The 14,303-nt window shown below is 48.2% G+C and overlaps 1 protein-coding gene and 1 long non-coding RNA gene across 3 annotated transcripts; one reads left to right on the top strand and one right to left on the bottom strand.

Annotated features, from left to right (window-relative positions):
- Positions 1–5,374: 5,374 nt before the first annotated feature.
- Positions 5,375–9,852, bottom strand: LOC130513052 (uncharacterized). 2 transcript variants are annotated; one of them, XR_008946599.1, is made up of 4 exons: positions 9,162–9,852; positions 7,636–7,755; positions 7,427–7,480; positions 5,375–5,881 (listed from the first exon to the last, which is right to left on the bottom strand). It is a non-coding gene; the product is annotated as an uncharacterized LOC130513052 (long non-coding RNA). The 2 variants fall into 2 exon arrangements; XR_008946595.1 differs by lacking the exon at positions 5,375–5,881 and having other exon boundaries at positions 7,211–7,480; positions 9,162–9,215; positions 9,372–9,852.
- On the top strand, positions 5,657–14,282 carry atad1b (ATPase family AAA domain containing 1b). The gene is made up of 9 exons (XM_057011479.1): positions 5,657–5,845; positions 6,472–6,570; positions 11,048–11,168; positions 11,359–11,559; positions 11,641–11,747; positions 13,066–13,155; positions 13,256–13,306; positions 13,381–13,511; positions 13,637–14,282. Exons 1-9 carry the CDS (start codon positions 5,669–5,671, stop codon positions 13,755–13,757), a joined length of 1,098 nt encoding a protein of 365 aa, XP_056867459.1. The 5' UTR covers positions 5,657–5,668; the 3' UTR covers positions 13,758–14,282.
- Positions 14,283–14,303: the final 21 nt, after the last annotated feature.

Here is a 14,303-nt window from a genome sequence, read left to right as displayed (position 1 = left end):
TACTTACACACTCACTCAATCTCACACTCACTCACACACAGACACACACACACATGCACAATAGACCTTTCCAAATATTACGTTAAAAAACATTACGTTCGAGTGTGCGCTTATGTGCGCGTAAGTGCGCGAAAGTGCGCGTGTGTGCTTGCAGAACTTAGTTACTTACACACTCACTCAATCTCACACTCACTCACACACAGACACACACACATGCACATTAGACCTCTAACCCTAACTCCAACCCTAACCCTAATGCTAATGTTAACCCGAATGCTAATGCTAACCCTAACTCCAACCCTAACCCTAACGTTAACCCTAACCCTAATGTTAACCCTAATGCTAATGCTAACCCTAATGCTAATGCTAACCCTAACTCCAACCCTAACCCGAATGCTAATGCTAACCCTAATGCTAACTCGAACTCGAACTCTAACCCTAATGCTAACCCTAACTCCAACCCTAACCCTAATGCTAACCCTAACTCCAACCCTAACCCTAACTCCAACCCTAACCCTAATGCTAACCCTAACCCTAACTCCAACCCTAACCCTAATGCTAACCCTAACTCCAACCCTAACCCTAATGCTAATGCTAACCCTAATGCTAACTCGAACTCTAACCCTAATGCTAACCCTAACTCCAACCCTAACCCTAATGCTAACCCTAACTCCAACCCTAACCCTAACTCCAACCCTAACCCTAATGCTAACCCTAACCCTAATGCTAACCCTAACTCCAACCCTAACCCTAATGCTAACCCTAACTCCAACCCTAACCCTAACTCCAACCCTAACCCTAATGCTAACCCTAACCCTAATGCTAACCCTAACTCCAACCCTAACCCTAATGCTAACCCTAACTCCAACCCTAACCCTAACTCCAACCCTAACCCTAATGCTAACCCTAACCCTAATGCTAACCCTAACTCCAACCCTAACCCTAATGCTAACCCTAACTCCAACCCTAACCCTAACTCCAACCCTAACCCTAATGCTAACCCTAACCCTAATGCTAACCCTAACTCCAACCCTAACCCTAATGCTAACCCTAACTCCAACCCTAACCCTAACTCCAACCCTAACCCTAATGCTAACCCTAACCCTAATGCTAACCCTAACCCTAATGCTAACCCTAACCCTAATGCTAACCCTAACCCTAATGCTAACCCTAACCCTACAAGTTCCTTCACTACTGAACAACCTGGTAAAATTATTCCCACCACACCCAAGTTACCCATAATAGCTACAGATACCCACCACCCCATTACCCAGCCGACCACACAGGATCACAATTTAATCACACACAGTTTTCACTCCAATGTCTCTGTCTCTCTCCCAGACAAGATCCTCCCCTCTTCCCCACAGCTACCTTCCGCTGGTGCCCAGGTGGATCTGACTGAGCTAGGGATCCCATCACAATGCAGGCCGAAGCAGGCCAAAATGATGACCAGGGTGCCAAAAGTCGATGCTGACTGCCAGACCACCCTATCTGAGCCTCCTACCTCCCCACAAACATCGGGGGAGTCTGCATTGTTGGCTCATCAGCCCCAGAGCACCAGCACATCCATTGACCCAAACCTAACTTACCCATCTTCCCCTCCGTCCCCCTCATCCCCTCCAGTTACTTCTCCAGAGCCAAGTGACAGTTGGCCATCTGTATTTCCTAGCCCGTCTCAACCCTCAACACTTCCCACCTTTAGGCCAAATTACCATTTAGCTAGACCCAACCACAAAATCCAGGACTGGGTCTTCAAAAGCAATCAAAGTTTCCTCATCCTGGGTGACTCCAACGTTGACCACTTCCCCGAACACACCAATCCAGACATACAAATAGACAGTTACCCCGGAGCAAATGCCTACCATTTCCTCAAAGTCTGTGAAAATCCCCCCCCAAACCCGAATACCGAGATCGTAATCTTTTCCATAGGCATTAACAACAGAGACCAGGACCCAAGCAAAACCACAATCAAGCAACTAAGGAGATTATTCCGTGCTGCCAAGCGGACCTTTCCCAATGCAGCAGCCTACTTTCCCATCCTCAACTACTCATCCCAGTTAACACAGACACAACAGGACAATTTGGAACTTATCAACGAAACCATGACAACACATTACAAAACACTACCGGAAATTCCAAACCACCTCTTCATTACAGAAAAAGACAACATCACTTGGACCCCCTATACAGCAAGACTCATATTTGCTAACTGGCGCGGACAACTTCTTCCTGAAACCCCCGTAATTTAAATTTGCACTGAGCACAGATTCCAATCTCAATCCCAACCCTAACCCAATCTCCATCTCCCACCCTAACCCCAAACCTAACCCTAACCGAACCCTAACCCCAACCCTAACCCCAACCCTAACCCTAACCCGAACCCAAACCCTAACCCTAACCCTAACCCCAAACCTAACCCGAAACCCCAAACCTAACCCTAACCCCAACCCTAACCCTAACCCTAACCCTAACCCTAACCTTAATCCTAACCCTAACCCCAACCCTAACCCCAACCCTAACCCTAACCCTAAACCCAAACCCTAACCCTAACCCTAATTCCAACCCTAACCCTAACGCTAACCCTAATGCTAATGTTAACCCTAACCCTAACTCCAACCCTAATCCTAACCCTAATGATAACCCTAACCCTAACTTCAACCCTAACCCTAACCCTAATTCCAACCCTAACCCTAACCCTAACCCCAACCCTAACCCTAACCCTAACCCTAACCCTAACCCCAACCCTAATTCTTGCCCCGACCCCAAGGTCAATCCTAACCACATACCTACTTGCCATTCCACCAAAGTCTTCTCTGACTGGGCGATCCAACTCTCTCCCCTATCCTGTCCGGAACTTCTCGAGCCCTGGCTAATCGCTCCCCCCCCCGGGGGGGCCCTCACCCTCCGCACTCCCCTGCTTTCCCGATCAGTAGGCCAGTGCAAAAAAAGTTTTATCCCAAACCCTGAACCCTAACCCTAACCCCAACCCTAACCCTAACCCTAATGCTAACCCTAACCTTAATGCACCCTAACCCTAATGCTCACCCTAACCATAATGCTAACTCTAACTCCAACCCTCTCTCACTCATTCTCACACTCACTCACACACAGACACTCACACATGCACATTAGACCTTTCTTAATATTACTTTAAAAAATATTACGTGCAACTATGCGCGCATGTGCGTATGTGCGCGTAAGTGCGCGAAAGTGCGCGTGTGTGCTTGCAGAACTTAGTTACTTACACACTCACTCAATCTCACACTCACTCACACACAGACACACACACACATGCACAATAGACCTTTCCAAATATTACGTTAAAAAACATTACGTTCGAGTGTGCGCTTATGTGCGCGTAAGTGCGCACGTGTGCGCGTGTGTGCGCGTAAGTATTTAAGGAACTCAGTCACTTACACACTCACTCAATCTCACACTCTCTCACTCATTCTCACACTCACTCACACACAGACACACACACATGTACATTAGACCTCTAACCCTAACCCTAACTCTAACCCTAACTCCAACCCTAACCCTAACTCTAACCCTAACCCTAACCCTAACTCCAACCCTAACTCCAACCCTAACCCTAATGCTAACCCTAACTCCAACCCTAACCCTAACTCTAACCCTAATGCTAACCCTAACTCCAACCCTAACCCTAATGCTAACCTAACTCCAACCCTAACCCTAATGCTAACCCTAATGCTAACCCGAACTCCAACCCTAATGCTAACCCTAACTCCACCCTAACCCTAATGCTAACCCTAACCCTAACTCCAACCCTAACCCTAATGCTAACCCTAACCCTAATGCTAACCCTAACTCCAACCCTAACCCTAATGCTAACCCTAACCCTAATGCTAACCCTAACTCCAACCCTAACCCTAATGCTAACCATAACCCTAATGCTAACCCTAACTCCAACCCTAACCCTAATGCTAACCCTAACCCTAATGCTAACCCTAACTCCAACCCTAACCCTAATGCTAACCCTAACCCTAATGCTAACCCTAACTCCAACCCTAACCCTAATGCTAACCATAACCCTAATGCTAACCCTAACTCCAACCCTAACCCTAATGCTAACCCTAACCCTAATGCTAACCCTAACTCCAACCCTAACCCTAATGCTAACCCTAACCCTAATGCTAACCCTAACTCCAACCCTAACCCTAATGCTAACCATAACCCTAATGCTAACCCTAACTCCAACTCCAACCCTAATGCTAACCCTAACCCTAATGCTAACCCTAACTCCAACCCTAACCCTAACCCTAACCCTAACTCCAACCCTAACCTGAACTCCAACCCTAACCCTAATGCTAACCCTAACTCTAACCCTAACTCCAACCCTAACCCTAACGCTAACCCAACCCTAACTCCAACCCTAACGCTAACTCCAACCCTAACCCTAATGCTAACCCTAACCCTAACCCAACCCTAACTCCAACCCTAACCTAACCCTAACCCTAACTCTAACCCTAACCCTAACTCCAACCCTAACCCTATGCTAACCCTAACCTAACCCAACCCTAACTCCAACTCCAACCCTAACCCTAACCCTAACGCTAACTCCAACCCAACCCTAATGCTAACCTAACCCTAACCCTAACCCGAACTCCAACCCTAACCCGGAACCCGGGCGCTGCAGCGCGGGTAGTGACGTGTGGCGGTGAATGTTCGTCATCCGCGTTGGTTTAAGAGAATTCCACTTTTGTTAGTTTTTCGAAGACACTTTACCTCTTATCCAAAAGGTTTCTCAAGTCATACCGTAAATGCAGAGTAGTCATATAAACTTTATCAAGAGCAGTCATGCCAATGACACACAAAAACAACACAATTCGGGAAGTGTCCTAAGTTTGTATCAGCGATGTGACGCAGATGTTCAAGATGGCGGCCCGACTGCGCATGCTCAGTGCAGATTTGGAACAAGCGCTCCAGCTCGGGCAGTAACACACCTACAGCGGCCGAGAGCCACGGAACAAACCGAAAGTAAGTACGAATGTGTCCACAAAATTGTGTTTGACTGCTGTTTGCACTCACTACAAATGTCTCGACTTCGTGGCGGTTATTGTTGATGAGATACGTTGGTTTACACACCGATGAGCCGCCATTCACCACCACAATGTCCGGAAGGTCAAGCTAATGCTAAAGCTAGTAGCCGGTTTGTTTTCATTGTGCAGACGTCAAAGAGTGACACGCACGCGCGCGCACTTATTATTTGTGCATATGCACATATACGTATTCACAGTAGCGCAAAAAGTGGACAGTAGGTAGAACCTAAAGGACACTGTGTATAATCTATCTATGTATATTTTGGAGGTCAAACGTCCCCAGGTCTTCCCAGTGCGTTGATTGACAGCTGCAGTTTTTATGGTTCCTTCAATCTCAATCTCAATCTTTATTTATATGGCACTTTTCATACACTAGGTAGCACAAAGTGCCTCACAAAGGATAAAAACAGCAAAGAGAACAAGAGAATCAAGAAAAGGACACACACACACATACATACAACACACTTACACACACACCCACACACATAAACAAGCTGAGGCAAGCTGAGACATGGCTGGGCACCGAGACCTGAGGCGAAGGTTCCTTCAACATATCCTGATTCCACCCTGTTTGATTTCACTGTGTTTAGGCTGTACTTTGGCTTCTGATGATGGTGCTGAGAGAGGTTCCAGTAGAAAACATTACCCGCCCTATTGGGAGGAATGAAGTCATCGGCTTGCTGTTCCGGCTCACTATATTTGGTGCGGTCACCTACTTCACCATCAAGTGGATGGTCGATGCAATTGACCCAACCAGGAAACAGAAGGTGGAGGCCCAGAAACAGGTGAGATGGTTGGTGTCGTTGATCCGGTAACAGAACCTGCAGAGTTGAGGTAGAACTGTGGACATCACCCAACCTAATAGAGAGCTCATGATGCCAGGTGGAGTGATGATCACAGATCTCTACATGCTCACGCTGCTTCCCATTGCATGAGAAGACACCAGTAAACGACAGTAAAGCTAGTAATTACCTTTGGGGAAGGCAGCGGTTCCCAAACCTGTTAGCGGAGTCCCTCAGAAGAAACCAAAACCTGAACAGGTTTTTCTGCTAGAACTGAACATCTATTCTGAAATCTTTGCTCAAGGGTACCTCAGCAGGGCTTTGAAGGTATCCTGGCACCTCCCCTGCTACCAGAACACCTTCCATGTTCTGTCCAGGACCTGAATTACCAACCTGAGCTACCATCAGCCCTAATTAGTTGGTACTAAATAAATATAATAAGCAGCAATAATAATTAGTTGGGCTGAGATGTCATGGTCGCGTATGGTTTGACCCATCGGGATATAGAGGGGAATTTTCTCTTTTGGTATTTGGGGGACGTAATGAACTCAGTGGAATTAGTCACCTGCCATTTGAGAGTGCTAACTAATATTTTCTGTGACTCACGTTTGCCATTCTCACTTTTACAGGCGGAGAAGTTGATGCGTCAGATTGGAGTTAAAAATGTGAAACTGTCTGAATATGAAATGAGTATTGCAGCTCATCTGGTTGACCCACTCAGCCTGCAGGTAAATCCTCCAGCCAATCAGGTGACAGAATAACAGGACCACAGTCAGGACCTCAGGGTCAGGGTAACCCTAACCCTCTAACCCTAACTCTAACCCTGACCCTAACCCTCCTCTAACCGTCTAACCCTCTAACCCTAACCCTCTAACCCTCTAACCCTAACCCTCTAACCCTAACCCCGACCCTAACCCCGACCCTAACCCTCTAACCCTAACCCTCTAACCCTAACCCTAACCCTCTAACCCTCTAACCCTAACCCCGACCCTAACCCTCTAACCCTCTAACCCTAACCCTCTAACCCTAACCCTCTAACCCTCTAACCCTAACCCTCTAACCCTAACCCTCTAACCCTCTAACCCTCTAACTCTAACCCTAACCCCGACCCTAACCCTAACCCCGACCCTAACCCTCTAACCCTAACCCTAACCCCAACACCACTCCTAACCCCAACCTTCACCTTCCTCCAAACCCGAACCCCAACCCTAACCCCAACCCCCCTCTTTACCCTAACCCCAACCTTCTCCCCCACCCCAACCCTAACCCTAACCCTAACCTTCACCTTCCTCCAAACCCTAACCCCAACCCTAACCCTAACCCCAACCCCAACCCCCCTCCTACCCCTAACCCTAACACACTCACAGAGGACAATTCAGGGGGAGTCCCGGACCCACAGACCCCAGCCTTCCCACAAAAATCACAAATCATACCATTCATTTCTACTTTTTCACATAGAACCACAACCTTACAGTACACCATTAAACAAAACTTTTCAACCATACTACACCAACATCCGGCCTTCTATAACCACAAGATTATCCTAGCACACAGAAAAAACAGAAACCTTCATTCCATACTCACCACATCCAAATTCCCGGACCAATTCATCACACCCCGACCCAGACATAGCCAACACTATCGAGACAGAAAATTCATTCAAAACACATACACTGGTACAGGGTTCCCCACGCTAGGCCTCACTTCCATCCATTCCACCAACGTAGTCTACATCATCACATGCACCCTTGCAATAAACATTATATAGGTGAAACACAAAATTCCATACATACCCGTCTAACACAGCACCTTTACAATATAGCAGGAAGTCGACTTGGCACCACCCTTGTCCGCCACTTCCAAGAGCACCCAGTCAGCCACCTTATCATCTTGGGGCTGGAAACCAATAACTGCTGGACAGTGGGACAGAGGAGAAGAGCGGAACGCATATGGATCAACAGATTAGGCACAAAGACACCACATGGCCTCAATGAACACCCATAGAACCTATCTTTCCCAATCAGCCAACTTAGACAACTTAACATTCTTACAAGCCGAACCAGTCTCTTATCTACCTATGGATCGACCCATTTATTTTCTACCCAGCTTTTATTACATAACTTCGTTTTCTCTATTTTATTTTTCAATTTATATTTATTTTTATTTATATTGTTTTCTTCCCCCCCCCCCCCCGGGGGGGCCCTCACCCTCCGCACTCCCCTGCTCAGAGATCAGTAGGCCAGTGCAAAAAAAAGTTTTATCCCAAACCCTGAACCTAACCCTAACCCAACCCTAACCCTAACCACCCTAACCCTAACCCCAACACCCCTCTTTACCCTAACCCCAACCTTCTCCCTAACCCTAACCCCAACCCTAACCCCAACCCCAACACCCCTCTTTACCCTAACCCCAACCTTCTCCCTAACCCGAACCCTAACCCTTACCCAAACCCTAACCCTAACCCTAACCCCAACCTTCTCCCCCACCCTAACCCTAACCCCAACCTTCACCTTCCTCCAAACCCTAACCCCAACCCTAACCCCAACCCCAACACCCCTCTTACCCTAACCCCAACCTTCTCCCTAACCCTAACCCCAACCCTAACCCGAAACCCAACACCCCTCTTTACCCTAACCCCAACCTTCTCCCTAACCCTAACCCTAACCTAACCCTAAACCCAACACCCCTCTTTACCCTAACCCCAACCTTCTCCCTAACCCTACCCCAACCCTAACCCCAACACCCCTCTTTACCCTAACCCCAACCTTCTCCCTAACCCTAACCCTAACCCTTACCCAAACCCTAACCCTAACCCTAACCCCAAACCCAACACCCCTCTTTACCCTAACCCCAACCTTCTCCTTAACCCTAACCCTTACCCAAACCCTAACCCTAAACCCAACACCCCTCTTTACCCTAACCCCAACCCTCTCCCTAACCCTAACCCCAACCCTAACCCTAACCCCAACACCCCTCTTTACCCTAACCCCAACCTTCTCCCTAACCCTAACCCTAACCCTTACCCAAACCCTAACCCTAACCCTAACCCCAACCCTCACCCCAACCCCCCTCCTACCCCTAACCCTAACACACTCACAGAGGACAATTCAGGGGGAGTCCCGGACCCACAGACCCCAGCCTTCCCACAAAAATCACAATCATACCATTCATTCTCTACTTTTTCACATAGAACCACACACACCTTACAGTACACCATTAAACAAAACTTTTCAACCATACTACACCAACACCCGGCCTTCTATAACCACAAGATTATCCTAGCACACAGAAAAAACAGAAACCTTCATTCCATACTCACCACATCCAAATTCCCGGACCAATTCATCACACCCCGACCCAGACATAGCCAACACTATCGAGACAGAAAATTCATTCAAAACACATACACCGGTACAGGGTTCCCCACGCTAGGCCTCACTTCCATCCATTCCACCAACGTAGTCTACATCATCACATGCACCCTCTGCAATAAACATTATATAGGCGAAACACAAAATTCCATACATACCCGTCTAACACAGCACCTTTACAATATAGCAGGAAGTCGACTTGGCACCACCCTTGTCCGCCACTTCCAAGAGCACCCAGTCAGCCACCTTATCATCTCGGGGCTGGAAACCAATAACTGCTGGACAGTGGGACAGAGGAGAAGAGCGGAACGCATATGGATCAACAGATTAGGCACAAAGACACCACATGGCCTCAATGAACACCCATAGAACCTATCTTTCCCAATCAGCCAACTTAGACAACTTAACATTCTTACAAGCCGAACCAGTCTCTTATCTACCTATGGATCGACCCATTTATCTTCTACCCAGCTTTTATTACATAACTTCGTTTTCTCTATTTTATTTTTCAATTTATATTTATTTTTATTTATATTGTTTTCTTCCCCCCCCCCCCCGGGGGGGCCCTCACCCTCCGCACTCCCCTGCTCAGAGATCAGTAGGCCAGTGCAAAAAAAAGTTTTATCCCAAACCCTGAACCCTAACCCTAACCCAACCCTAACCCTAACCCTAACCCCGACCCTAACCCTCTAACCCTAACCCTAACCCTCTAACCCTAACCCTAACCCCGACCCTAACCCTCTAACCCTAACCCTCTAACCCTCTAACCCTAACCCTAACCCTAACCCTAACCCCGACCCTAACCCTCTAACCCTAACCCTAACCCTAACCCTCTAACCCAGGCATGGGCAAACTAAGGCCCGGGGGCCACACGCGGCCCGTTAAACGTTTTAATCCGGCCCGCCAAACTTGAAAAATTAAATGAATAAACCTTGTTAATGTTAAATTTTCACTGCAATTCTGGTGTTTTCCCACTAGAAAAAAGACAGTCAGGAGGAGAGTGATGGTGATATCCTGAAGGATAACAGAACTTTCAGTGCTTTAAAATAGAAATGGTTATTAATTTTTTTTAAAAAGGCACATTTTATTCATTTGATTTTAAGTGTTTTAAGACTCATTCCAAAGTCAGATATTTTGTCTCTTCATTTTCATTTGAAATTAAAGCACATGTTTTCTCCATATCCCAAGATGTGTATTTTTTCTCCAATGAGGTGAGGTTACCAAAGCACTCCACCCATCCATCTGCTCCTGGTCCGGCCCCTTTGTCAAATGTTAGAACCCATTGTGGCCCACGAATCAAAATGTTTGCCCACCCCTGCTCTAACCCTAACCCTAACCCTCTAACCCTAACCCTCTAACCCTAACCCTCTAACCAACACAGCACCACAGTCCAAGAATGAGTGAAAACCTCCAGAGCTGCTTCTGTTGAGGGAGGAAGTCCTTGACAATAATAGGCTCAAATTAACATACATTTTAATCAAGCTTTCCTTTAATTGGGAGTTGTTATCACTTTAGAATTGAACTAATTATTTCAAAAATACTCCAGCCACAATGTTGTTGTTTTTTACACCAGCAATAAGAAAACATCAGATATGGAGGTTGGAAGAAGGAGGAATAGAAAGTATCTCCTTTAGGGTCCTGCTGTATATATAGTATATATTGATCTGACACAACAGCCATTTAATGAAGTCATGTATAGTTTTCTCATCACATGTTTCCTCTTCTTCTGTGATGGATACAGAAACAGAGCTCTGAATCATCAGCCTCCTCCTGACCGAGTCACTGTGGGTGTGTGTGTGTGCGTGCGTGTGTGTGCGCGCGTGTGTGTGTGTAGATCACCTGGACTGACATTGCTGGTCTGGACGATGTCATCACAGAGCTGAAGGAGACCGTTATCTTACCCGTCCAGAAAAGACATCTGTTCCAGAACTCCCGGCTCCTGCAGCCCCCTAAAGGTCAGCTGACAACATCACATGACTGGTCCTGCCCATATATGGCCATATATACTGAGTGGCGTCTCATTTGAGCTGAAACTTAAAGCAATTCTCAAACACAAAGTGAATGAGTGAGCGATGTGGGGGGGCGAGGACTCGTCTTGAGTCTTGTTGAATTTGACCACCTCCCCCCGTGTTGTCATGGTAACAGGTGTGCTCCTGTACGGCCCTCCAGGCTGTGGTAAAACGCTGATCGCTAAGGCAACAGCTAAAGAGGCTGGATTTCGCTTCATTAACCTGCAGCCCAGCACCCTGACGGACAAGTGGTACGGAGAGTCCCAGAAGCTGGCCGCCGCCGTCTTCTCCTTGGCTGTGAAACTGCAGCCCTCGATCATCTTCATCGATGAAATAGGTGCAATGTCCACACCTACACAACACACCTGGGGGGGGGGGGTGTCCATGAACAAACACGTGACTCCTTTCCTGTAAACAGACTCATTCCTGAGGAGCCGATCCAGCTCTGACCACGAAGCCACCGCCATGATGAAGGCTCAGTTCATGAGTCTGTGGGACGGTCTGGACACAGACTCACACCTTCAGGTAGATGGACACAGACTCACACCTTCAGGTAGATGGACACAGACTCACCTTCAGGTAGATGGACACAGACTCACACCTTCAGGTAGATGGACACAGACTCACACCTTCAGGTAGATGGACACAGACTCACCTTCAGGTAGATGGAGACAGACTCACACCTTCAGGTAGATGGACACAGACTCACCTTCAGGTAGATGGAGACAGACTCACACCTTCAGGTAGATGGACACAGACTCACACCTTCAGGTAGATGGACACAGACTCACACCTTCAGGTAGATGGACACAGACTCACCTTCAGGTAGATGGACACAGACTCACACCTTCAGGTAGATGGACACAGACTCACCTTCAGGTAGATGGAGACAGACTCACACCTTCAGGTAGATGGACACAGACTCACACCTTCAGGTAGATGGAGACAGACTCACCTTCAGGTAGATGGACACAGACTCACACCTTCAGGTAGATGGACACAGACTCACACCTTCAGGTAGATGGACACAGACTCACACCTTCAGGTAGATGGAGACAGACTCACCTTCAGGTAGATGGACACAGACTCACCTTCAGGTAGATGGACACAGACTCACACCTTCCTCACATCGCTTCTGTAGAGGAGCGAGGAGGCGGAGATTCACGTGAACGTAGCGTGCACGTGCAGCCAGCCTGTGAACAGAGCTGGAGACCAGCACCCAGAGGGGGCGTGACATGTCTCCTGCTCCAGATGAAGGTCCACCTTTAGCCCTTCATGTACATGGCTGGAGGCTCCTTCTCACCTGAACAATGCTGCAGCTGCTCCTCTGAGGGCCTCGGCCATTCGCCGTCTTCTCAATGACCTCCAGAGCTGTTGGAGCAGGGGCAACCCTGACCTCCTGCCAGAGGGTCTCCTCCTCCTCCTCCTCCTCCTCTCTCCAGCTCTGCTCTGGTCGTTGCACCTCTGAGGGTATTTGGCTGGTCGTTGATCCACATGGGTCTGAACTGCCCAGTCATTCCATGGAGCATATTTGTGTTTGGAGCAACCCAGCGAGCTTGGAGAAGACTGCGTCTCTTAGCAACAGCGGCATCCACGCCGCCTCACTAACGCCCGGCTCAGAGTTGCTCTCAGAAACCTCCTGAAACTCTCTTGAGACCCCCTGCTGGGAATGTTTAGGGTAACATTTAGGATCGGAGCTCTGAGAGGACGCTGAGAATCTTTGAGAAGAAATCCTTGAGATAGGACCCCAGATGTGAAGCATAACGCTCACACACACACACACACACACACACACTTCCTGTTTGTATTATTGGATCTGACCCAGATGTGACCTGTGTGTCAGGTGATTATCATGGGAGCCACGAACCGTCCTCAGGACCTGGACTCTGCTATTCTAAGGAGGATGCCAAGCAGGTTCCACATCAATCAGCCTGTAAGTTAAAACCGTGGGGAACCAAGGGGAGGTCCGAGGCTAACAGGACGTTGGTCATGACCTCTGACCGCCTGTCACTGACCCCAGTTCTTGTGTGCAGAGTGTGAGACAGAGAGAACAAATCCTGCGACTTATCCTGGAGAACGAGAAGGTAAGTTTGCCTCGGACAGTTGGGAGCCAGACCACCAGTCAGCCAGTCAGCGTGTCCTCTGATCATCCCTGTAGGTTGACCCGTCTGTTGACCTCGGCAGCGTTGCCATGGAAACAGAAGGCTTCTCAGGAAGTGACCTCAGAGAGATGTGTCGGGACGCTGCATTGCTGTGCGTGCGGGACTTTGTGCACCTGCAGAGCGACAGGTAGCAGCTGGACACGCCCATCTGTGTGTGTCACTGTGCACAGGTGCATCAAAGAAGTCGTTTCCAGAGGTGTAGCTGCTCTTCACCTGTCTGTCTGTCTGTCTGCCTGTCTGTCTGTCTCTCAGGCTAACAGAAGAATCAGTCCGTTCCATCAATCACTCAGATCTTCAGAAATCCATCACCAAGTTGAAGAAGTCAAAGTCGGTGGGCGGAGTCGGTGTTCTGCTGCACGCGGCTCTGGACTGACCGCAGGTCACATGACCACCAGCCAGTTCTGCTGCCACCCGCGAGTCTGTACGGGTGTGGACGGAGCCGTGGTCGTCTCACCGCTGTCATCTCTCCACGCCGGAGTCATTAACATCATGGATCACCTTCCTGCTGCAGCAACCACGTCCAGGCCCCGCCCACATCCAGCCCCCGCCCACACCCAGGCTCCACCCACGTGGTTCCGACACTCTGGACGTGAAGAGGAGATATTCCTCTTTTCCTTAACACTTATATACTGAAGTGTGTTCAGTGGTGTACGGACATACAACACCAGACAGGAAGTGACCTGGAAGTTTAAGTCACATGATGTAAACCTTTGTTCTGGCTTTTGTAAAAATACGTTAAATAATGAAAGCAACAGGAAATGTTACCCTTCAGAGTAAAAGCACTCGTCTCCAGGGATGCCCCATACGTCACTAAGTTAAACATCCTGAAAAAACATTGGTTCATTAAAGATTCTATAAAAAGATTTAGAAACTATTAAATCAACATGAAAAAGAAAAATCAGCATTCTTGTCCGTGGAT

The sequence above is a fragment of the Takifugu flavidus genome, chromosome 1, assembly GCF_003711565.1.
Source record: "Takifugu flavidus isolate HTHZ2018 chromosome 1, ASM371156v2, whole genome shotgun sequence".
NCBI lineage: Eukaryota > Metazoa > Chordata > Actinopteri > Tetraodontiformes > Tetraodontidae > Takifugu > Takifugu flavidus.
This window is presented reverse-complemented; position numbering and strand designations above follow the sequence as displayed.